General features: G+C 43.7%; 1 protein-coding gene and 1 long non-coding RNA gene across 4 annotated transcripts in view; one reads left to right on the top strand and one right to left on the bottom strand.

Annotated features, from left to right (window-relative positions):
- The window catches only part of LOC110530743 (kelch-like protein 24), a 52,351-nt gene extending 34,612 nt beyond the window's left edge, over positions 1 to 17,739 (bottom strand). Inside the window, exons 1-5 of one of the 3 annotated variants that reach the window (XM_090182787.1) lie at positions 17,316 to 17,453; positions 12,843 to 12,892; positions 12,236 to 12,339; positions 11,116 to 11,960; positions 4,395 to 4,579 (exon numbers count right to left, since the gene is read on the bottom strand). In XM_090182787.1, the coding sequence (XP_090038913.1) occupies positions 4,395 to 4,579; positions 11,116 to 11,960; positions 12,236 to 12,310 (1,105 nt within the window). In that variant the 5' untranslated portion in view covers positions 12,311 to 12,339; positions 12,843 to 12,892; positions 17,316 to 17,453. Of the gene's footprint in view, positions 1 to 4,394; positions 4,580 to 11,115; positions 11,961 to 12,235; positions 12,340 to 12,672; positions 12,893 to 17,315 lie in introns of those variants that run through there. The other 2 variants (XM_021613995.3, XM_090182788.1) reach the window with 2 other exon arrangements.
- LOC149982155 (uncharacterized) overlaps positions 1 to 25,043 on the top strand; it is a 472,901-nt gene that overhangs the window by 217,255 nt on the left and 230,603 nt on the right. The gene's annotated exons all lie outside the window — the stretch shown is intronic.

Consider the following 25,043-nt stretch of genomic DNA (forward strand, 5'->3'; position numbering starts at 1 on the left):
TGTTTGGGCTCAAATGTCAAGGTCACATTTGGTAAGGCACAGCTGACACTGTCTAATCTAAGTAAAACATTTGAGCTAGGCTTTATGGGTAATCCTGCTGATCAAAGTCTACTTTGACATTGAGCAAACAAAAAAACACACGCAACCTGACTTTAAAAAAAGAAGAAGAAGAAATTACAGGGCTTTCCAATACAACACACACATAAACACACACACAGACACACACCCTGGCCCATTACAACACTATAAAAGAGAAACAGGATCTCTTTGTTCTTTATAGAGCAGCAGTTGGATGATTCTCTACTCCCTGTCTCTGGGCAAACATGTACTTGAAGGAACTGTTTTTTTCTCTCTTCTCCTTGGCGAGAAGCAACAACAACGTGTAGCTAAGCCAACCAGGTTGCAGACATGTTGCTAGCAAGCTCTGACACAATCCATTTTTCTCACTCTATCCCTCTTTCTCTCAGTCTCTCACCATCCCTTTATCACTCGCTTGATTGCTCTCTCTCTCCTTCCACCCCCCCCTCTCTCTCTCTCCTTCCATTCCTCTCTCTCTCTCTCTCTCTCCTTCCACCCCCCTCTCTCTCTCCTTCCATTCCTCTCTCTCTCTCTCTCTCTCTCTCTCTCTCAGCACCTGCCTGATGTTACTGCACAGCCTGAGTCAATCAAAAGGCCCCAGTGATCCATGTAAAAAACAAAGACATCACTAAACCAACAGGCTGTTTTTGCTAACACAATAAAAACAACAGAATAGATGCAGTGTAAACAGACAGTTCAACAAATCATGTTTTACTATTTTGCTGTTTAACATGACTATGTTTTCGAGAGAAGTCGAGAAGTAGGTCAGGTTTTTCAAGAGTACACGAGTTCCCTCTGACTTGACATGAATGCTGAGTGTCATAAACAGAAAACCCTCATCAGAATCATCCTACTGGCTCAGGGGAATCTGATTTCCTCTAAACAAACAGCTGGTTCAGTTTTCAACGTTGTTTGAATTGACATCTGTGCCCAGTGGGAAGCAACTAAATCAGATGATAAGTCATATTCATGACCATGACCAGTATATTCATGTGTCTTAATGACAATATATGATACATCACATATAATTGCTAAGCTGGTAAACATTAAGATCAGAAGCCCCATCTTCATGTCAATCCTCCACACCTGCTCCAATTGAGGAGCAGCTGAATTCACAAAAAAGACTTCATACAATGCTAGGGCTTATCTCGTAACAATGAAATGAAATGATTTCTCAATCCGTCACGGTCTGTTGGGCTTAGAATAGGTGTTTACCCAAAGTTAAGGGAGGGTGGCTATATAGCCTGAGAGACTGGATGTGTACTGTAGTGGGCAGCAACATAACCTCAGAGACTGGCTGTGTACTGTAGTGGGCAGCAACATAACCTCAGAGACTGGCTGTGTACTGTAGTGGGCAGCAACATAACCTCAGAGACTGGCTGTGTGCTGCAGTGGGCAGCAACATAACCTCAGAGACTGACTGTGTACTGTAGTGGGCAGCAACATAACCTCAGAGACTGGCTGTGTACTGTAGTGGGCAGCAACATAACCTCAGAGACTGACTGTGTACTGTAGTGGGCAGCAACATAACCTCAGAGACTGGCTGTGTACTGTAGTGGGCAGCAACATAACCTCAGAGACTAGCTGTGTACTGTAGTGGGCAGCAACTTAACCTCAGAGACTAGCTGTGTACTGTAGTGGGCAGCAACATAACCTCAGAGACTAGCTGTGTACTGTAGTGGGCAGCAACTTAACCTCAGAGACTAGCTGTGTACTGTAGTGGGCAGCAACTTAACCTCAGAGACTAGCTGTGTACTGTAGTGGGCAGCAACATAACCTCAGAGACTGATAATGATGGATGCCATCTGACAATTATTTTAGGTGAAGACGGAGGATAGGACAAAGTAGATGGAGGCATAGTAAACAGCCTTTAACTTTTATTCAATTTAACTTTTATCTAACTAGACAAGTCAGTTAAGAACAAATTCTTATTTACAATGACGGCCTACACTGGCCAAACCCTAACCCGGACAACGCTGGGCCAATTGCGTGCTGCCCCACGGCCGGTTGTGATACAGCCCAAGATCGAACCAGGGTCTGTAGTGACGCCTCTAGTACTGAGATGCAGTGCCTTAAACCGCTGCGCCAATCGGGAGCCCTCTACAGGCTACCACACTCTGGTTTCTGTCTATCTCCATAGAACAAACAGAGCATATGATGAGAACCAGTTGTTTTCAAGACAAAACTAAACAAATAAACTTCTGTCTATCTCCATAGAACAAACAGAGCATATGATGAGAACCAGTTGTTTTCAAGACAAAACTAAACAAATAAACTTCTGTCTATCTCCATAGAACAAACAGAGCATATGATGAGAACCAGTTGTTTTCAAGACAAAACTAAACAAATAAACTTCTGTCTATCTCCATAGAACAAACAGAGCATATGATGAGAACCAGTTGTTTTCAAGACAAAACTAAACAAATAAACGTCTAATACTTTAAAGTCCACCATGACGTTGAACCTACTCATTAGGCTTCCAGGTCTGTTCTCTCAGGAAGGAATTGTTGTTCACCCTCCTACACAGGAGGACAGACCGTGGCGTTAAAAACACCCCTTAGGAAAAGTCAAGGAGAGGGGCATGCCGAGACACGGGATGAAAAGGTGATTTTATTGGACAGCTTTCTCAGAAATGTGTGTACAGTACAGTAGATCATTACATTTGATCTTTGAGTTATTCTGAACATGCCAACTACTGTCAAATACAATCAATGGTGTCTTCTGGAATTCCTGGATTTGTTAGAATCCAGTGAAATTACTTTTCGTTGGGTTGGTTTATGTGGTCAAGGTTAGGATTCCCACAACGGTGAGTGGAGAGGTGAACCGTTAGGTCATATTGTGGTCATAGACAGTGAGTGTTGTGAGCTGAAGTATGCAGTCACTTGTCCCATCCAGAATCATGTTTAGGGTCATGGTCACAGTCACGGTTCAGACAAACTGGGCTTTACTGCAGCTGTACGGATGGACACCCACCAGAGTATGTGTGTGAGAGCCACAGAAGGAAGAAAATAGAGGGTGGTAGAGAGAGAGAGAGAGAGAGAGAGAGAGGGGAAGGAGAGAAAAAGAGAAAGAGGGAAGGAGAGAGAGAGGGAGAGAGATAGGGGAGGAGAGAGAGAGGGAGAGAGAGCAAGAGAAGGAAGGAGAGAAAGAAGGAGAGGGAGAGATAGAGGGTCATTAATAATAAGAGGAGGAATGAATAACCCGAAAGAGAGAGGGAGAGGAGAGGGAGGGAGGGAGAGAGGGGGACATTATGTTGACATTTCCAGGCATGCCTTGTGGGTAGATTGATAGCGCACACTTGAGGACATGTAGAGCACAATATATAAACACTGAACTCTTTCCCTCTAGACCAGACTGTGAACTTACAGGGAAAGATATAAACACTGAACTCTTTCCCTCTAGACCAGACTGTGAACTTACAGGGAAAGCCTGAGGTATGGCATTACATTGGAACCCATGCAGTCAGAGACTGTAGATGACATTATCCTACTGCTGCCCTGTTAAACTTGGGCCCAGTGAGGCTTTAAAAAGGGCAGTCTGCGCCACACTTGGTCAGCACACTTCTCCCAGTACTAACCAGCCCGGTCAAAAGGCTATAAAGGCCCTGGGTAGAAGTTCCCCATTGGCACAGATCTAGGAACAGCTTACCTTCCGTAAACCCTAACCTCAGCCATTAGAGGGTAAGACTCAGACTGACTATAGATCAGCGTTTTTGAGCAATTTTATCCTCGAAAGCTATAAAGTGCAAAGAGCCGTGTGACCCTGACTCTTGGCCAATGGGAAGAGATGGAATGAGTGAGCTGGCCAATAAGGGCCTCCCTGGGCACTGCGCCTGCAGATTCTGTCCAGATGTTGCTCTCAAATTTTCCTCTTATAAAAGAAAAAAAAAAGACATGGCAAAAAAATACATTAGTCCCTGTTCTTCACTCCACAGAGAGGGAAGACATAGCTGAGTACTCTACAGCTGTGTCTCAATAGGCTGTCAAATAATGATTCCCTTAGCGGGTCTCCTTTCTTCAATGACTGAGTTTTTCCTTTTTCCTGGTCGGATCAGCGATTCCTGTCTCTATTAATGGCCATCTGGACTGGAAGGATAGGTGATAGTGATAGGTAGAGCCCTATCCAATCCTTCTAGCTATCTCTGGTCATTCAGCAGATAACACAAGGGAAGGATGTTACTACAATTAACCAATTGAAGCAGATGGTTCCCATGTATACTTCCTGGTATTTCCTGATCTCTTTCATGATGACATATTCCATGACTACTAATTGTTGTTTAGGATGGCAGACTGTCAGCGAACAGATGAGGAGCTCACCTGAGACAAGGATGTCGTTACGCAGGGCACAGACGGCGTACTCTGACTTGGTGAACTCTGGGAGCTTGGCTAGGGCCTTCCACTCTCCTGTCACAGGGTCGTAACACTCTGTGTAGGGCAGGTTGAACCCTCCCACCCTCTCACAGCCCCCCACCACCACAATCACCTCTGAGTAGCCAGTCGACCTGCAGATAGAGGGATGGAGGAAGGTGGAGAGAGGGAGATGGAAGGGGGGGAGAGAAAGCGAGAGAGGACAGTAATAAACCAACAATACAGTAACAAGACTCATCAAAATAAACCTAACACTAGTCACTGTGGAGGAATAAGACAGCACAGAAAGACTACACAGAGCAACATTACACAACACAGCACTATTACAGAGGAACACAGACAACACAGCTCCACTACAGAGGAACACAGACAACACAGCACTAACACAGAGGAACATTACATAACACAGCACCACTACAGAGGAACACAGACAACACAGCTCCACTACAGAGGAACACAGACAACACAGCACTAACACAGAGGAACATTACATAACACAGCACCACTACAGAGGAACACAGACAACACAGCACTAACACAGAGGAACATAGACAACACAGCACCACTACAGAGGAACATTACATAACACAGCACCACTACAGAGGAACACAGACAACACAGCACCACTACAGAGGAACACAGACAACACAGCACCACTACAGAGGAACACAGACAACACAGCACCACTACAGAGGAACACAGACAACACAGCACCACTACAGAGGAACATTACATAACACAGCACCACTACAGAGGAACACAGACAACACAGCACCACTACAGAGGAACACAGACAACACAGCACCACTACAGAGGAACATTACATAACACAGCACCACTACAGAGGAACACAGACAACACAGCACCACTACAGAGGAACACAGACAACACAGCACCACTACAGAGGAACACAGACAACACAGCTCCACTACAGAGGAACACAGACAACACAGCACCACTACAGAGGAACATTACATAACACAGCTCCACTACAGAGGAACACAGACAACACAGCACCACTACAGAGGAACACAGACAACACAGCACCACTACAGAGGAACACAGACAACACAGCACCACTACAGAGGAACACAGACAACACAGCACCACTACAGAGGAACATTACATAACACAGCACCACTACAGAGGAACACAGACAACACAGCACCACTACAGAGGAACACAGACAACACAGCACCACTACAGAGGAACATTACATAACACAGCACCACTACAGAGGAACACAGACAACACAGCACCACTACAGAGGAACACAGACAACACAGCTCCACTACAGAGGAACACAGACAACACAGCACCACTACAGAGGAACATTACATAACACAGCTCCACTACAGAGGAACACAGACAACACAGCACCACTACAGAGGAACACAGACAACACAGCACCACTACAGAGGAACACAGACAACACAGCACCACTACAGAGGAACATTACATAACACAGCACCACTACAGAGGAACACAGACAACACAGCACCACTACAGAGGAACACAGACAGCACAGCACCACTACAGAGGAACATTACATAACACAGCACCACTACAGAGGAACACAGACAACACAGCACCACTACAGAGGAACACAGACAACACAGCACCACTACAGAGGAACACAGACAACACAGCACCACTACAGAGGAACATTACATAACACAGCTCCACTACAGAGGAACACAGACAACACAGCACCACTACAGAGGAACACAGACAACACAGCTCTACTACAGAGGAACACAGACAACACAGCACCACTACAGAGGAACATTACATAACACAGCACCACTACAGAGGAACACAGACAACACAGCACACACACATTTCCAGGCATGCCTTGTGGGTAGATTGATAGCGCACACTTGAGGACATGTAGAGCACAATATATAAACACTGAACTCTTTCCCTCTAGACCAGACTGTGAACTTACAGGGAAAGATATAAACACTGAACTCTTTCCCTCTAGACCAGACTGTGAACTTACAGGGAAAGCCTGAGGTATGGCATTACATTGGAACCCATGCAGTCAGAGACTGTAGATGACATTATCCTACTGCTGCCCTGTTAAACTTGCTCTACTACAGAGGAACACAGACAACACAGCTCTACTACAGAGGGACACAGACAACACAGCACCACTACAGAGGAACACAGACAACACAGCTCCACTACAGAGGAACACAGACAACACAGCACCACTACAGAGGAACACAGACAACACAGCTCCACTACAGAGGAACACAGACAACACAGCACCACTACAGAGGAACATTACATAACACAGCACCACTACAGAGGAACACAGACAACACAGCTCCACTGTACTTATTGTACTTATCTACCTGGCAAAATACTCAAAATACATGTTCTTAAGAACAGAAATAACTTACTAAAGGCCACTGAATATCAATGACCTCAGTAAATGGTGGTGCCCTATCTGCCTCACTGTTTGAAAAGTGCATGCCAGGGCTATGACGTGAACTCCTTCGGTTGGGGGGGTGGGGATTCACAATTCAGGCAGGCAGGCAGGCAGGCAGGCAGGCAGGCAGGCAGGCAGGCAGACAGACAGACAGACAGACAGACAGACAGACAGACAGACAGGCAGACAGACAGACAGACAGGCTCCACGCCTGTTCTGATCTGCCTGGATACTGACACAGCACTCTTAAGAGACACGTCACCTCCCTGCTAGCTAACTGGCACCCAGCGTCAAATAATACTTAACCCAGACAACTCCACAGACCGGAGAAAAGCTCTGTTGAAACCAGTGATGGGAGAAAAGCTCTGTTGAAACCAGTGATGGGAGAAAAGCTCTGTTGAAACCAGTGATGTCTAAAATAGCAGATGTGGCTATAAAGACTTAAACTTTCTGCTAACACTTATCTGCTAACACTTATCTGCTAACACTTATCTGCTAACACTTATCTGCTAACACATATCTGCTAACACTTATCTGCTAACGCTTATCTGCTAACACTTATCTGCTAACACTTATCTGCTAACACTTACACTCAACACTCATAACACAGAATACATAAAGACATCATACGTACTCTAACATGTAACACAGAATACATAAAGACATCATACATACTCTAACATGTAACACAGAATACATAAAGACATCATACATACTCTAACATGTAACACAGAATACATAAAGACATCATACATACTCTAACATGTAACATAGAATACATAAAGACACATACATACTCTAACATGTAACACAGAATACATAAAGACATCATACATACTCTAACATGTAACACAGAATACATAAAGACATCATACATACTCTAACATGTAACACAGAATACATAAAGACATCATACATACTCTAACATGTAACACAGAATACATAAAGACATCATACATACTCTAACATGTAACACAGAATACATAAAGACATCATACATACTCTAACATGTAACACAGAATACATAAAGACATCATACATACTCTAACATGTAACACAGAATACATAAAGACACATACATATTCTAACATGTAACACAGAATACATAAAGACATCGTACATACTCTAACATGTAACACAGAATACATAAAGACATCATACATACTCTAACATGTAACACAGAATACATAAAGACATCATACATACTCTAACATGTAACACAGAATACATAAAGACATCATACATACTCTAACATGTAACACAGAATACATAAAGACATCATACATACTCTAACATGTAACACAGAATACATAAAGACATCATACATACTCTAACATGTAACACAGAATACATAAAGACATCATACATACTCTAACATGTAACACAGAATACATAAAGACATCATACATACTCTAACATGTAACACAGAATACATAAAGACATCATACATACTCTAACATGTAACACAGAATACATAAAGACATCATACATACTCTAACATGTAACACAGAATACATAAAGACATCATACATACTCTAACATGTAACACAGAATACATAAAGACATCATACATACTCTAACATGTAACACAGAATACATAAAGACACATACATACTCTAACATGTAACACAGAATACATAAAGACATCATACATACTCTAACATGTAACACAGAATACATAAAGACATCATACATACTCTAACATGTAACACAGAATACATAAAGACATCATACATACTCTAACATGTAACAGAATACATAAAGACATTACACAGAAGATTCTCTGTGGATGAACTCATCACTCACATGGACCTATGTATATCGTACACAAACAAACATCCTTCAAATAATTCCTTATGGACACAAACACGGCTGTATGTGACTCGCTGCTTCACTACTGCTAATAAAACTAGACCGAACGGTACGAAGGTTTCAGGCGACAAAGGCTTGCAACATAGCAGTTATTCTGGCAGAAAAATAGAATGTGTATGGACAAGCTCTTCTACCTCATGACACAATTTCATTACAAAACAGGATTATTAAACAAACCTTCCCCCAATGAAGGGTCTGTCTGCACAATAAGGCAGCAGGCACACATTCATGTTGTAACTCAAAACCATCTACTGTGGAAGACAAGTGCTGTGTCTGACACTCTTCCTTTGATCTTTCAGTCATCTGTCTGTCTTTCTCTCTCTCTCCATCCCTCTCTGTCTGTCTTTCTCTCTCTCTCCATCCCCCTCTGTCTGTCTTTCTCTCTCTCTCCATCCCTCTCTGTCTGTCTTTCTCTCTCTCTCCATCACTCTCTGTCTGTCTTTCTCTCTCTCTCCATCCCCCTCTGTCTGTCTTTCTCTCTCTCTCCATCCCTCTCTGTCTGTCTTTCTCTCTCTCTCCATCACTCTCTGTCTGTCTTTCTCTCTCTCTCCATCCCCCTCTGTCTGTCTTTCTCTCTCTCTCCATCCCTCTCTGTCTGTCTTTCTCTCTCTCTCCATCCCTCTCTGTCTGTCTTTCTCTCTCTCTCCATCACTCTCTGTCTGTCTTTCTCTCTCTCTCCATCCCTCTCTGTCTGTCTTTCTCTCTCTCTCCATCCCCCTCTGTCTGTCTTTCTCTCTCTCTCCATCCCTCTCTGTCTGTCTTTCTCTCTCTCTCCATCACTCTCTGTCTGTCTTTCTCTCTCTCTCCATCCCTCTCTGTCTGTCTTTCTCTCTCTCTCCATCCCCCTCTGTCTGTCTTTCTCTCTCTTTCCATCCCTCTCTGTCTGTCTTTCTCTCTCTCTCCATCACTCTCTGTCTGTCTTTCTCTCTCTCTCCATCCCTCTCTGTCTGTCTTTCTCTCTCTCTCCATCACTCTCTGTCTGCCTTTCTCTCTCTCTCCATCACTCGGTCTGTCTTTCTCTCTCTCTCTCCATCCTCCTCTGTCTGTCTTTCTCTCTCTCTCCATCCCTCTCTGTCTGCCTTTCTCTCTCTCTCCATCACTCTCTGTCTGTCTCTCTCTCTCTCCATCACTCTCTGTCTGTCTTTCTCTCTCTCTCCATCCCCCTCTGTCTGTCTTTCTCTCTCTCTCTCCATCACTCTCTGTCTGTCTTTCTCTCTCTCCATCACTCTCTGTCTGTCTCTCTCTCTCTCTCTCCATCACTCTCTGTCTGTCTGTCTCTCTCTCCATCACTCTCTGTCTGTCTGTCTCTCTCTCTCTCTCTCTCCATCACTCTCTGTCTGTCTTTCTTTGTCTCTCTCCATCACTCTCTGTATGTCTTTCTTTCTCTCTCTCCATCACTCTCTGTCTGTCTGTCTTTCTCTCTCTCTCCATCCCTCTCTGTCTGTCTGTCTCTCTCTCCATCCCTTTCTGTCTGTCTGTCTCTCTCTCTCCATCCCCCTCTGTCTGTCTTTCTTTCTCTCTCTCCATCACTCTCTGTCTGTCTTTCTTTCTCTCTCTCCATCACTCTCTGTCTGTCTTTCTTTCTCTCTCTCCATCACTCTCTGTCTGTCTTTCTCTCTCTCTCCATCACTCTCTCTGTCTTTCTTTCTCTCTCTCCATCACTCTCTGTCTGTCTTTCTTTCTCTCCATCACTCTCTGTCTGTCTTTCTTTCTCTCTCTCCATCACTCTCTGTCTGTCTTTCTTTCTCTCTCTCCATCACTCTCTGTATGTCTTTCTTTCTCTCTCTCCATCACTCTCTGTCTGTCTCTCTCTCTCTCTGTCTTTCTTTCTCTCTCTCCATCACTCTCTGTCTGTCTCTCTCTCTCTGTCTTTCTTTCTCTCTCTCCATCACTCTCTGTCTGTCTTTCTCTCTCATCTTTCTCTTCACAGAGGCAAAGGTGGGTGGTTCTTAACTTGAGCCGAGAGCAAAGTGGCAGTGGTTTTTGTTTACAAACAGACATTCTTATCCTTTTTACAATTACAGTTAATCCCCATAAAATGATTGTGAAAGATGAGTGACGAGCCAAGAGGAATTAGAGATTACATATCATTTGTCTTCCAGTTGACTGGCAGGGAAGAAGGAACTGTACCGTATTCAGTCACAACACTTCCTCATATTTGAGAGGGCCCTAGTTCCTTCAGGGCCTTATAATAAATAAAGGACTCAGGAGGTGAATTCTGCCTTACCTAGATGTGTTGAATTGTTCTATCCATAAAGCTGTGCCAAATACAATTCCCCTTGAGGGACAATGCAGTTCTATTGAATTTAATTGACTGACCAAGTCTCTGAACTACACCTCCCAGCATCCCCTGCACAGTACCTGCGTGGGCGGGTCCTGGGGGACATCATCTCGTTGCCCAGTACGTGGTACCGCCGGGCCTCGTGGAGGAGCTGGTAGCACTCTGGCGCAGTCTGGATGATCTGGTCTCCTTCCACTGTCTGGACAAAGTAGTTGGGGTGCAGCAGGGGCAGACGGACGTGGTGCAGCAGGTCCTTAAGCACGGGCCTCCGGGGCTCCACACTGTGGTACACCCAGCGCATCACCGCCTCAAACACCACCTCCTCCTTCCCGATGGCCAGTTCATCACTGCAGATGTACTCCTCCAGCTCGTCTCTCCTCAGGTCCAGGAACTCCTCGTGTTGGGCCACGTCAGGGAAGTTGGCCAGGGCGTACGAGCGGCAGCGGCTGGCCAGCTGTTTCAGTGCGTGGGCATCGGCGAAGCGTTGGATGCCCAAGCAATTGCAAGGGTCAAGCTGGTCTTCGAGGAACTTGGCGCAGGCGTCGCGGAGCGTGGAGATCTGGAAGAGGCTGGAGGTCTCGAAGAGGAACTGCACGTTGTCAGTGGTGATCTTGGCGCGACCCGTGTAGACGTAGCTGAGGAAGGAGTCCATGGCCTCGGCCAGGATGCCGTTGATCTCCACCAGCATCTCACGCGACTCGCGGTGGTCATTGCAGAACATGGCACGGAAGTAGGAGGAACAGGCAGAGAGCACAGCACGGTGGCAGGGGAACTCGCGGCCCTGCACGCTGATGACCACGTCGGTGAAGAGGCGGCTGTCGCGGAACTCGTTGAACACCTGCAAGATGGCCTCCGAGTGGGAGGAGCCGGAGGAGAACTCCAGAACTTCATTACCGGTCAGGGTTTTAGAGTCCACTTCGAACACCTTGGAGGGATGAAAATAATTAGTTTAATTTACTTTTAAAGGCCTACTCTGTAACTTTTAATCTACAGTCAAAAGTGATAACGTGGCACTGGTTTATAAACTGGAAGAGGGGGTCTTGGCCATGTTCCCGTTTGTTATGCTTCTTGGAAAAATGTGATTTTAGTGTGTTTTTATTTGCCACTTGAGAAATAATTGACACACATTGCCCTTCAAAACACTTGTCAAGACTAGTAAGAACTCGGAGTTGTGATAAAATGAGTGGGTTTAGTGAGCACCTTTCGTTTGACGGCGGGGGAGTCCCTGGTCCCAGAGTCCTCCCTGTTGAGCCGTCTGCCCAGGATCAACACCATGGCTGCTGCCCTATAGACCGACCAGATACCTGGAGGGAAAACAGGAAATAAGGTTATAGACGGACCGGATACCTGGAGGGAAAACAGGAAATAAGGTTATAGACTGACCGGATACCTGGAGGGAAAACAGGAAATAAGGTTATAGACCGACCAGATACCTGGAGGGAAAACAGGAAATAAGGTTATAGACCGACCAGATACCTGGAGGGAAAACAGGAAATAAGGTTATAGACTGACCAGATACCTGGAGGGAAAACAGGAAATAAGGTTAAACTGACCTGATACCTGGAGGGACAACAAGAAATAAGGTTATAGACCGACCAGATACCTGGAGGGAAAACAGGAAATAAGGTTAAACTGACCTGATACCTGGAGGGACAACAGGAAATAAGGTTATAGACCGACCGGATCCCTGGAGGTACAACAGGAAATAAGGTTAGGACGACCAGATACCTGGAGGGACAACAGGAAATAAGGTCATAGATCGACCGGATACCTGGAGGGACAACAGGAAATAAGGTTATAGACCGACCAGATACCTGGAGGGACAACAGGAAATAAGGTTATAGACCGACCAGATACCTAGAGTGACAACAGGAAATAAGGTTATAGACCAACCGGATACCTGGAGGGACAACAGGAAATAAGGTTAAACTGACATGATACCTGCAGGGACAACAGGAAATAAGGTTATAGACCGACCGGATACCTGGAGGGACAACAGGAAATAAGGTTAAACTGACCTGATACCTGGAGGGACAACAGGAAATAAGGTCATAGACCAACCGGATACCTGGAGGGACAAAAGGAAATAAGTTTATAGATCGACCGGATACCTGGAGGGACACCAGGAAATAAGTTCATAGACCGACCGGATACCTGGAGGGACAACAGGAAATAAGGTTATAGATCGACCGGATACCTGGAGGGACAACAGGAAATAAGTTCATAGACCGACCGGATACCTGGAGGGACAACAGGAAATAAGGTTATAGACTGAAGGGATACCTGGAGGGACAACAGGAAATAAGGTTATAGACCGAAGGGATACCTGGAGGGACAACAGGAAATAAGGTTATAGATCGACCGGATACCTGGAGGGACAACAGGAAATAAGGTTATAGACCGACCGGATACCTGGAGGGACAACAGGAAATAAGGTTATAGACTGAAGGGATACCTGGAGGGACAACAGGAAATAAGGTTATAGACCAAAGGGATACCTGGAGGGACAACAGGAAATAAGGTTATAGACCAACCGGATACCTGGAGGGACAACAGGAAATAAGGTCATAGACCAAACGGATACCTGGAGGGACAACAGGAAATAAGGTCATAGACCGACCGGATACCTGGAGGGACAACAGGAAATAAGGTTATAGACCAACCGGATACCTGGAGGGACAACAGGAAATAAGGTCATAGACCGACCGGATACCTGGAGGGACAACAGGAAATAAGGTTATAGACCAACCGGATACCTGGAGGGACAACAGGAAATAAGGTCATAGACCGACCGGATAATAAGGTTAAAGTGGTACAGTAGATATGGGTGTAGACCGACCGGATAATAAGGTTAAAGTGGTACAGTAGATATGGGTGTAGACCGACCGGATAATAAGGTTAAAGTGGTACAGTAGATATGGGTGTAGACCGACCGGATAATAAGGTTAAAGTGGTACAGTAGATATGGGTGTAGACCAAGCAATAAATGAGCTCTTTACTCATTTTAGTTTATCTTTATTTAACTAGGCAAGTCAGTTAAGAAAATAATCTTATTTTAAATGACGGCCTAGGAACAGTGGGTTAACTGCCTTGTTCAGGGGCAGAACGACAGATTTGTACCTTGTCAGCTCGGGGATTCGAACTTGCAACCTTTCGGTTACTAGTCCAACACTCTAACAACTAGGCTATCCTGCTGCCCCGTCTAGTTATGCTGTATATTTATTTCAGATGATTAATGTGTTACATGTATGTTATAACCCTATATAAGTGTAAATCAGTTTATATGTGGTGTTATACCTTAAGGAACAGTAGATCTGAATGTGCATGTGTTATAGACCTGTTATAAGCCTACGTAGCTTTAGATCAAAACTTACAATTGTTATAAATAAGTATAAATCAAGTTATACAAGTCACTTGAAGTTGAACTTAACTACTGAACTTGAACCACTGCTGCTGTGGTGACGAAATTGAGAAACCAAGTACACTCCAGAGGCAATGGCCATAAGTCACAAGGGAAACAGCCTGCTTTCCGCTTCAGAGAGAGAACTAGTTGTACTAACAATTCCAGCTTCTTCAGGGTAGAGCTACTGTATCTTGCATCACAGTAGAGGAAAAAATGTCGCACAGGGCCAGTTCCAGCCATACGCACAGGGCCAGTTCCAGGCATACGCACAGGGCCAGTTCCAGCCATACGCACAGGGCCAGTTCCAGCCATACGCACAGGGCCAGTTCCAGCCATACGCACAGGGCCAGTTCCAGCCATACGCACAGGGCCAGTTCTAGGCATACGCACAGGGCCAGTTCCAGGCATCCGCACAGGGCCAGTTCCAGCGATACGCACAGGGCCAGTTCCAGGCATACGCACAGGGCCAGTTCCAGCCATACGCACAGGGCCAGTTCCAGCCATACGCACAGGGCCAGTTCCAGCCATACGCACAGGGCCAGTTCCAGCCATACGCACAGGGCCAGTTCCAGGCATAAGCGACATAAACGGTCGCTTAGAGCCCACGGCCGCCAGGGGGCCCCAGTCCCCAAAGCATAATTGTATTTCATTTATTTTTAAAACTCAAGCAGGGATCGCAACTTACTATTGAGAGTAAGAATAGTAGAACATACCGGGTGCAATTTCAAAATGTGGTTGTGCATCAGCAGTTTTTCTCACAGTAAGTGACAGTAAGCATGTCAGCTAACAACGCTTACATTGGTAGTTAGTCTAGCCAGCTATCTAAACTTGTAGTAATAAAATACTGCACCCAGATATCCTGACCTCCAGGGGGCCCCAATTTATTTTGTTATTTAAAAAATATATATATATATATAAATATACATATTTAACTAGCCAAGTCAGTTAAGAACAAAGTCTTATTTACAATGACGGCCCGACCCCGGCCAAACCCTAACCCAGACGACGCTGGGCCAATTGCGCGCCGCTCTATGGGACTCCCAATCACGGCTGGTTGTGATACAGCCTAGAAATGAACCAGGGTCTGTAGTGGCACCTCTAGCAGTGAGATGCAGTGCTTTAGACCGCTGCGACAAATATCATATTAACATAGCATTAGTCACAAAATGTGTAGAATTTCTGAGAACTGGCTATAAAACGGCAACATTTTAACTACACCCCAAGGCAAAATGTGTAGAACTACGTGAAATTAACTTTGCTGGGAGGTGGGTGGGCCCCCTAACCAAATCCTGCTTAGGGCCCCCAAAAGGCTTGAGCCGGGCCTGAATTATTATTATTTTATTTATTTCACCTTTATTTAACCTGGTAAATATGCACATATCTACAAACTAACCCCTTCCTCTGTCTCTGTACTGAAGCAGATGTTCCCTGGGACATAGTACTACAGTTGAAAAGGCCAGCAACCACAAGGACAATAGAGCTAGAAAGGTTGTTGTGCAATGGTACATCAATCATGTTTGCTTTGAATTAAACTAGGTGAAGAAAAGATAGGCATCATCCCATCATGCTTTTAACAGTGAGCAATCTGCGACACCGGTTGAAACCGGGCCTATAGTCTTTTCAACAGTGATCCTCTAACTGTGGGTGCCTAGAGGCATAGTCTTTGAAACAGACTGACTGCTAAACCAGATTCATGCCATACCAGATTAATGCCAAACCAGATTAATCGTCAATTCTGGGAGAAGAGCCTCGGGGTCACTCCTCCTTAGTCATTTTTTTCACTTCCAGAGAATGGCAAATTTTGAGCAAAAAACAGGTATGAGTAGGCTGTCTTCAGCTCACAGTTTTTTACACGAACACGCACACGCACACGCACAGGTGTATAGCCCCAAGCCATCTATCTCAAACCATCTATTTCATTTAGACGGGAAAATGACTCCTTCACTCTGTCTCATTCTGCCAGGAGTATTAAAGATATAGATGTTGACATTTGCTCATGATATCTTTGAGGCACTAGCGCGCGCTCTTCACTCAGGTCACGTGCGTGCCGTTACTAAATCAAGGCGGTTATTAACCGCAGCGCACGGGTCTGGCCAGCTATCTGATGAACGTAGTCACTCTCATCCCGGCTATATTTAACCTGGCGGTCCACCGCAAGACGCCAAGCGGAACAAAACACACAACTGTTTGCGTGTGTTATCCTAGTCCACAGCTGCAGCACCTCCTCGTAATTAAGTAACACAAAAGCAAGGGTTTGCAAGTGGCAGAGCCTCCTTCCCTGACGCATGGAACATTCCCTTCTTATGACATGTGTAGCTAGCTATAGGCTATATAAAGACCACAACAAAGTTAGCGGACTAAACTCCACTCCATGGAGGTGTGAAGTTTACTCCGCATGTAACAGCTATTGCATCTCTTATATAGCCACAGTGACCTCGTCTTCTTGTCACGTCTTTTTTTAATTTTTTTTTATTAATTACACACAATAAACAAGCAAATTCCCCCCCAAAATTGAGCAGATTAAATTCTGATCAGAATTGACAGAATCAATGTTATGCATGGAATCGAACATTATTATTTTGCAGCAATACGTGGATTATGACTGTGAAAATGTTTGACATAAAACGCATGTACAATAACAACTCCAAAAAAGTTAAGTCGTGATATCTGCTATAGATGGTATGCTTTTCAATTGTGTCCCATCAGCCAAAAACCGATTACTTATTCTCGGCAACCTTGAACAGTGAGCAATTAAGGTTAGGGCAACAAATTAACGCATACAGTATCTTTACCAAAAATCCAATGCCACAACTGAATACAAACGCGTATTGAAATGCACGTTATATGTTACTTCCTATTTTTAGTAAAGTACCTTACCTTATCCAAAATTTTCCGTGTGAGCCGCCTCGGCTATTTGGAGTCGTGGAAAAATAAAAAAAAAGTTGAAGAAAATGTTGTTCCGAAAATTCTTGGTCCAAAAATGTTATGATAAAAATAGGTTTCTTTACACATAAAGAAAAACAGAAAATACGTATTTCTCTATGTCCCAGACATCCTGACTTGTTATGCTGGTTGAGACAAAGAACTGTAACAAAGTGTAAACATCACAGCGAGATATAGGTCACATCCTCAGAATATGCCGACCCAGTCAGCTGGAGTTATTGGTGCTTATGGGTAGTGTATTTCATAAGAAGTGGTTGTGCCTTAGAGGTGTGCAATCAGAAAACAGCACTTCCCAAAGCACCTCTTTCGTCCGCGTGGCTGGCCTTTGTTTGCAAACAAAACTTCCCTGAAGTTGAACACTTTTTCCACAAAAAAATCGGGAAACTTTGTTGTCAACACCAATTGTGTAATAAAGTAAAGACTATTGCCCAATATTGCGATAGGCCTAATGAGTACTCATCGGGTCATTTATGAGCATGAGTTGAGAGACAAGTGTAGTACGAATCAGACATACTTTAGTAACTTTCCTTAATGCTGAAAGCTGACCAAGTTTTTACAATATAAATTGAATGGAAAACAAAACAACAATTTACATTATTTTCAATCACACACTGGTCAATGACATATAGTTGTGTTGTATTCTACTGTCCTGATTTTTAAAATAATTTTAAAGCTACATTAATAAACAGTGAAGATCTTTATAACTCTCAGCCATGTGGTAAACAAAAGGTATGTTTTTCAGTTGTAACCCGATATGGGGCACGTGGGTAGAACGGTTAAAAACATGCTGCGGCAGCAGCAAATCTCTACAGTAAGGGAGGAGTTAAATGAATCATGTCGTAATTTCATTACAATATTGCACAATCCCATTTAGCCAAGGAAGGTTATCCTTAGAGAGCTACTTTCTCACTTTTGGTCTCTGACCCATTTTCAATGTTTTGTCCCAACTTGTCAATGCCCTACGTCATCAGTCGAAAACCCTGTTTTGAAACACAATTGCCCTCTAGTGGATGATCAATGCATATACATTGTGGCATTGTGAGTAATAAAAATAAAGACATTTCTTGACAACACTATATTCGAAAAACGCGTTACCTTTAGTTCACATTGACATTACAGTTGATAGACAAGCAGGTTGTTACATAATCTGTTGTGGACAGACTGGGTAAATAATAAGGCATTGACCAAATTACCAAGATTTTAGTTCTGGGTTAAAGGAGATTAGTAGTTAGATAACATTTCTCCAGTTCCTGTGGTACTGTTCATTTGACATCCAGCAACAGATGTGGAATCCAGATGTTGTTGACTCTCTATGGTCTCTTGACTAATGCCATAGTTGACCCTCTGCCCAAATCAGTTTGGTATCGAAATATCAGTGTGCATGTAAACCCACTCACTCTTAACCAACCACTCAGAAAATGATAGAATCAGAGAAAGCAGCTTGGTCAATTAAGGTCAATGTCAAAAGTGTTCACGTCACAGACTGTTGGCGTTGGGGATTTGAGCTGTCATTACTTTCTGAAGGTCAAAATAGAGGAGACAGGGGTTGGTTGTCTCACTGGTTGGTTGTCTCACTAGTTGGTTATCCCCCTGGTTATTACTCAAAACTCAAAGAGCGTTGTGTCATAATCTGAAGATAAACATGGTTATCCTGCATGAGGTCAGTCAGGGTCACAGAACATTGACGTGAGATGGAATATTATCTTTCTTTATCGCTGAAAGTAAATATTCAGAGCTTGTTATTTCTTTAATAAACTGTTGTATGATGGAAGTATTTATAAACATTATTGAAAACAGGAAAGGGAGAGCTTTATTTCAAGCCTATTCGTGAGAGTTTATTATAGGTCAAGCCATGTGGTAACTAGCATCTTAATTAGCATTGGGCGGGGAGCGGGGGTGGGGTCACATTGATGTTGGGGTTGCTGGTCATAATCCATTCCCATTACTAAAGTACTAAATGAGTTGAAAAGACACCTAGAAAAACTAGTCAGGTCCATAAGTATTTGGACAGTGACACACTGCATCATTTTGTCTCTGTACGCCACCACAATGGATTTGAAAGGAAACAATCAATATGTGCTTTAAGTGTAGACTTCCATCTTTAATTTAAGGGTTTTGTCAAAAATGTTGTATGAACCATGTAGGAATTACAACAATTTTTGTACCTAACCCCTCCATTTTAGGGGCTCAAAAGTAATTGGACAAACTAACAATCATACATTTAATTGTGAGTTTTAATACTTGGTTGCAAATCCTTTGCAGTCAATGACTGCCTGAAGTCTGGAACCCATAAACCAGATGCTGGGTTTCCTCCCTGGTGATGCTCTGCCAGGCCTTTACTGCAGCTGTCTTCAGGTCCTGCTTGTTATTGGGGCATTTTGCCTTCAGCAAGTGAAATGCATGCTCAATTGGATTCAGGTCACGTGATTGACTTGGCCATTGTAGAAGATTCCACTTCTTTGCCTTAAAAAATAATTGGGTTGCTTTCGCGGTATGCTTCGGGTCCATCTGCACTATGAAGCGCCATCCAATGAGTTTTGGCTGCATTTGGCTGAATCTGAGCAGATAATATATCCCCAAACACTTCAGGATTCATCCTGCTGCTTTTGTCAGCAGTCACATCATCAATAAATACAAGGGAACCAGGCCCATTGGAAGCCATTCATGCCCACCCCATAACACTACCTCCACCATGCTTCACAGAGGTGGTATAATGTGGTACAGTATGCTACGGCTCTTGAGCAGTTCCTTTCCTTCTCCATACTCTTCTCTTCCCATCATTCTGGTACAAGTTTATCTTTGTCTCATCTGTCCATAGGATGTTGTTCCGGGAACTGTACAGGCTTTTTATAGATGTTTGGCAAACTCTAATCTGGTCTTCTTGTTTTTGAGGTTTACCAATGTTTCCATCTTGTGGTAAACCCTCTGAATTTACTCTGTCTTTTCTTGAATGTTGACTTTGACACAGATACCCTCCAGGAGGTAGGCGTGTTATTGATCTGGCCAACTGTTGAGAAGGGGGTTTTCTTCACCAGGGGAATCATTATTCTGTCATCCAGCACAGTTGTTTTCTGTGGTCTTCCGGGCCTTTTGGTGTCCCGGAGTTCACCAGTGCATTCTTTCTGTTTAAGAATGTACCAAATAGTTGATTTGACCACACCTAATGTTTTTGCTATCTCTCTGATGGGTTTGTTTTGATTGTTCAGCCTAATGATGGCTTGTTTCACTGGCAGTGACAGCTCTTTGGACTTCATATTGAGGGTTAACAACAACAGATTCCAAATGCCACACTTGAAATCAACTCTAGACCTTATATCCGTTTACTTGTAAACAAAACTAATGAGGGAATAACACACACCCGGCCATGGAACTGAACAGCCAATTGTCCAATTACTTTTGGTCACTTAAAGAGGGACCACATATAAAAAGTGTTGTAATTCCTACACCGTTCACCCGATTTGGATGTAAAAACCCTCAAATTAAAGCTGAAAATGTGCACTTTCAGCTCATATTCATTATTTAATCTCAACTCCAATATGTGGTAGACACCTCAAAATAATAATAACTTGGTCAATGTCCACATTTTTATGGATCTGACTGTATTTTCCAGATGTTGAAAAGATGTCTCTGTTTCACAAGTTTGGACAGCAAGTCCAGTACAGTAGAGTTTAATTCAGCCGAGTACAGTCCAGTACAGTAGAGTTTAATTCAGCCGAGTACAGCACAGTACCGTAGAGTTTAATTCAGCCGAGTACAGTCCAGTACAGTAGAGTTTAATTCAGCCGAGTACAGTCCAGTACAGTAGAGTTTAATTCAGCCGAGTACAGTCCAGTACAGTAGAGTTTAATTCAGCCGAGTACAGCACAGTACCGTAGAGTTTAATTCAGCCGAGTACAGTCCAGTACAGTAGAGTTTAATTCAGCCGAGTACAGCACAGTACAGTAGAGTTTAATTCAGCCGAGTACAGTCCAGTACAGTAGAGTTTAATTCAGCCGAGTACAGTCCAGTACAGTAGAGTTTAATTCAGCCGAGTACAGTCCAGTAGAGTTTAATTCAGCCGAGTACAGCACAGTACCGTAGAGTTTAATTCAGCCGAGTACAGTCCAGTACAGTAGAGTTTAATTCAGCCGAGTACAGCACAGTACAGTAGAGTTTAATTCAGCCGAGTACAGCACAGTACCGTAGAGTTTAATTCAGCCGAGTACAGTCCAGTACAGTAGAGTTTAATTCAGCCGAGTACAGTCCAGTAGAGTTTAATTCAGCCGAGTACAGCACAGTACAGTAGAGTTTAATTCAGCCGAGTACAGTTCAGCACAGTAGAGTTTAATTCAGCCGAGTACAGCACAGTACAGTAGTTTAATTCAGCCGAGCAAAGTCCAGTAGAGTTTAATTCAGCCGAGTACAGTAGAGTTTAATTCAGCCGAGTAGAGTAGTTTAATTCAGCCGAGTACAGTAGAGTTTAATTCAGCCGAGTACAGCAGATTACAGTAGAGTTTAATTCAGCCGAGTACAGCACAGTAGAGTTTAATTCAGCCGAGTAGAGCACAGTACAGTAGAGTTTAATTCAGCCGAGTACAGCACAGTACAGTAGAGTTTAATTCAGCCGAGTACAGCACAGTAGAGTTTAATTCAGCCGAGTACAGTCCAGTACATTAAAGTTTAATTCAGCCGAGTACAGTAGAGTTTAATTCACTCGAGTACAGTAGAGTTTAATTCAGCCGAGTAGAGTAGAGTTTAATTCAGCCGAGTACAGTAGAGTTTAATTCAGCCGAGTACAGCACAGTACAGTAGAGTTTAATTCAGCCGAGTAAAGCACAGTACAGTAGAGTTTAATTCAGCCGAGTACAGTCCAGTACATCAGTTTAATTCAGCCGAGTACAGTAGAGTTTAATTCAGCCGAGTACAGTAGTTTAATTCAGCCGAGTACAGTAGAGTTTAATTCAGCCGAGTACAGTCCAGTAAAGTAGTTTAATTCAGCCGAGCACAGTCCAGTACAGTAGAGTTTAATTCAGCCGAGTACAGCACAGTACAGTAGTTTAATTCAGCCGAGTACAGTAGAGTTTAATTCAGCCGAGTACAGCACAGTACAGTAGAGTTTAATTCAGCCGAGCACAGTCCAGTACAGTAGAGTTTAATTCAGCCGAGTACAGCACAGTACAGTAGAGTTTAATTCAGCCGAGTACAGTCCAGTACATTAGAGTTTAATTCAGCCGAGTACAGTAGAGTTTAATTCACCCGAGTACAGTAGAGTTTAATTCAGCCGAGTAGAGTAGAGTTTAATTCAGCCGAGTACAGTAGAGTTTAATTCAGCCGAGTACATCACAGTACAGTAGAGTTTAATTCAGCCGAGTACAGCCCAGTAGAGTTTAATTCAGCCGAGTACAGCCCAGTACAGTAGAGTTTAATTCAGCCGAGTACAGCCCAGTACAGTAGAGTTTAATTCAGCCGAGTACAGCACAGTACAGTAGAGTTTAATTCAGCCGAGTACAGCACAGTACAGTAAAGTTTAATTCAGCCGAGTACAGCACAGTACAGTAGAGTTTAATTCAGCCGAGTACAGTCCAGTAGAGTTTAATTCAGCCGAGTACAGTCCAGTCCAGTAGAGTACAGTAGAGTTTAATTCAGCCGAGCACAGCACAGTAGAGTTTAATTCAGCGGAGCACAGCACAGTAGAGTTTAATTCAGCCGAGTACAGTCCAGTACAGTAGAGTACAGTAGAGTTTAATTCAGCCGAGCACAGCACAGTAGAGTTTAATTCAGCCGAGCACAGCACATTAGAGTTTAATTCAGCCGAGTACAGTCCAGTACAGTAGAGTTTAATTCAGCCGAGCACAGTCCAGTACAGTAGAGTTTAATTCAGCCGAGTACAGTTCAGCACAGTAGAGTTTAATTCAGCCGAGTACAGCACAGTACAGTAGTTTAATTCAGCCGAGCACAGCACAGTACAGTAGTTTAATTCAGCCGAGTACAGCACAGTACAGTAGTTTAATTCAGCCGAGTACAGCCCAGTACAGTAGAGTTTAATTCAGCCGAGTACAGTAGTTTAATTCAGCCGAGTAGAGTAGAGTTTAATTCAGCCGAGTACAGTAGAGTTTAATTCAGCCGAGTACAGCACAGTACAGTAGAGTTTAATTCAGCCGAGTACAGTAGAGTACAGTAGTTTAATTCAGCCGAGTACAGCACAGTACAGTAGTTTAATTCAGCCGAGTACAGTAGAGTTTAATTCAGCCGAGTACAGCACAGTACAGTAGTTTAATTCAGCCGAGTACAGTAGAGTTTAATTCAGCCGAGTACAGCACAGTACAGTAGAGTTTAATTCAGCCGAGCACAGTCCAGTACAGTAGTTTAATTCAGCCGAGTAGAGCACAGTACAGTAGAGTTTAATTCAGCCGAGTACAGCTCAGTACGGTAGAGTTTAATACAGCCGAATACAGCACAGTACAGTACAGTAGTTTAATTCAGCCGAGTACAGCACAGTACAGTAGTTTAATTCAGCCGAGTACAGTAGAGTTTAATTCAGCCGAGTACAGCACAGTACAGTAGTTTAATTCAGCCGAGTACAGTAGAGTTTAATTCAGCCGAGTACAGCACAGTACAGTAGTTTAATTCAGCCGAGTACAGTAGTTTAATTCAGCCGAGTACAGCACAGTACCGTAGAGTTTAATTCAGCCGAGCACAGTCCAGTACAGTAGAATTTAATTCAGCCGAGTACAGCACAGTACAGTAGAGTTTAATTCAGCCGAGTACAGTCCAGTACAGTAGAGTTTAATTCAGCCGAGTACAGCCCAGTACAGCACAGTACAGTAGAGTTTGATTCAGCCGAGTAGAGCACAGTACAGTAGAGTTTAATTCAGCCGAGTACAGCACAGTAGAGTTTAATTCAGCAGAGTACAGTCCACTACAGTTTAATTCAGCCGAGTACAGCACAGTACAGTAGAGTTGAATTCAGCCGAGTACAGTCCAGTACAGTAGAGTTTAATTCAGCCGAGTACAGCACAGTACAGTAGAGTTGAATTCAGCCGAGTACAGCACAGTACAGTAGAGTTGAATTCAGTCGAGTACAGTCCAGTACAGTAGAGTTTAATTCAGCAGAGCACAGTCCAGTACAGTAGAGTTTAATTCAGCCGAGTACAGTCCAGTACAGTAGAGTTTAATTCAGCCGAGTACAGTAGAGTTGAATTCAGCCGAGTACAGTCCAGTACAGTTTAATTCAGCCGAGTACAGTCCAGTCCAGTAGAGTACAGTAGAGTTTAATTCAGCCGAGCACAGCACAGTAGAGTTTAATTCAGCCGAGCACAGCACAGTAGAGTTTAATTCAGCCGAGTACAGTCCAGTAGAGTACAGTAGAGTTTAATTCAGCCGAGTACAGCACAGTAGAGTTTAATTCAGCCGAGCACAGCACAGTAGAGTTTAATTCAGCCGAGTACAGTCCAGCACAGTAGAGTTTAATTCAGCCGAGTACAGTCCAGTACAGTAGAGTTTAGATCAGCCGAGTACAGCACAGCACAGTAGAGTTTAATTCAGCCGAGCACAGCACAGTAGAGTTTAATTCAGCAGAGTACAGTCCAGTACAGTTTAATTCAGCCGAGTACAGCACAGTAGAGTTGAATTCAGCCGAGTACAGTCCAGTAGAGTTTAATTCAGCCGAGTACAGCACAGTAC

Source organism: Oncorhynchus mykiss, chromosome 8, assembly GCF_057628025.1.
Source record: "Oncorhynchus mykiss isolate SJ-2025 chromosome 8, ASM5762802v1, whole genome shotgun sequence".
NCBI lineage: Eukaryota > Metazoa > Chordata > Actinopteri > Salmoniformes > Salmonidae > Oncorhynchus > Oncorhynchus mykiss.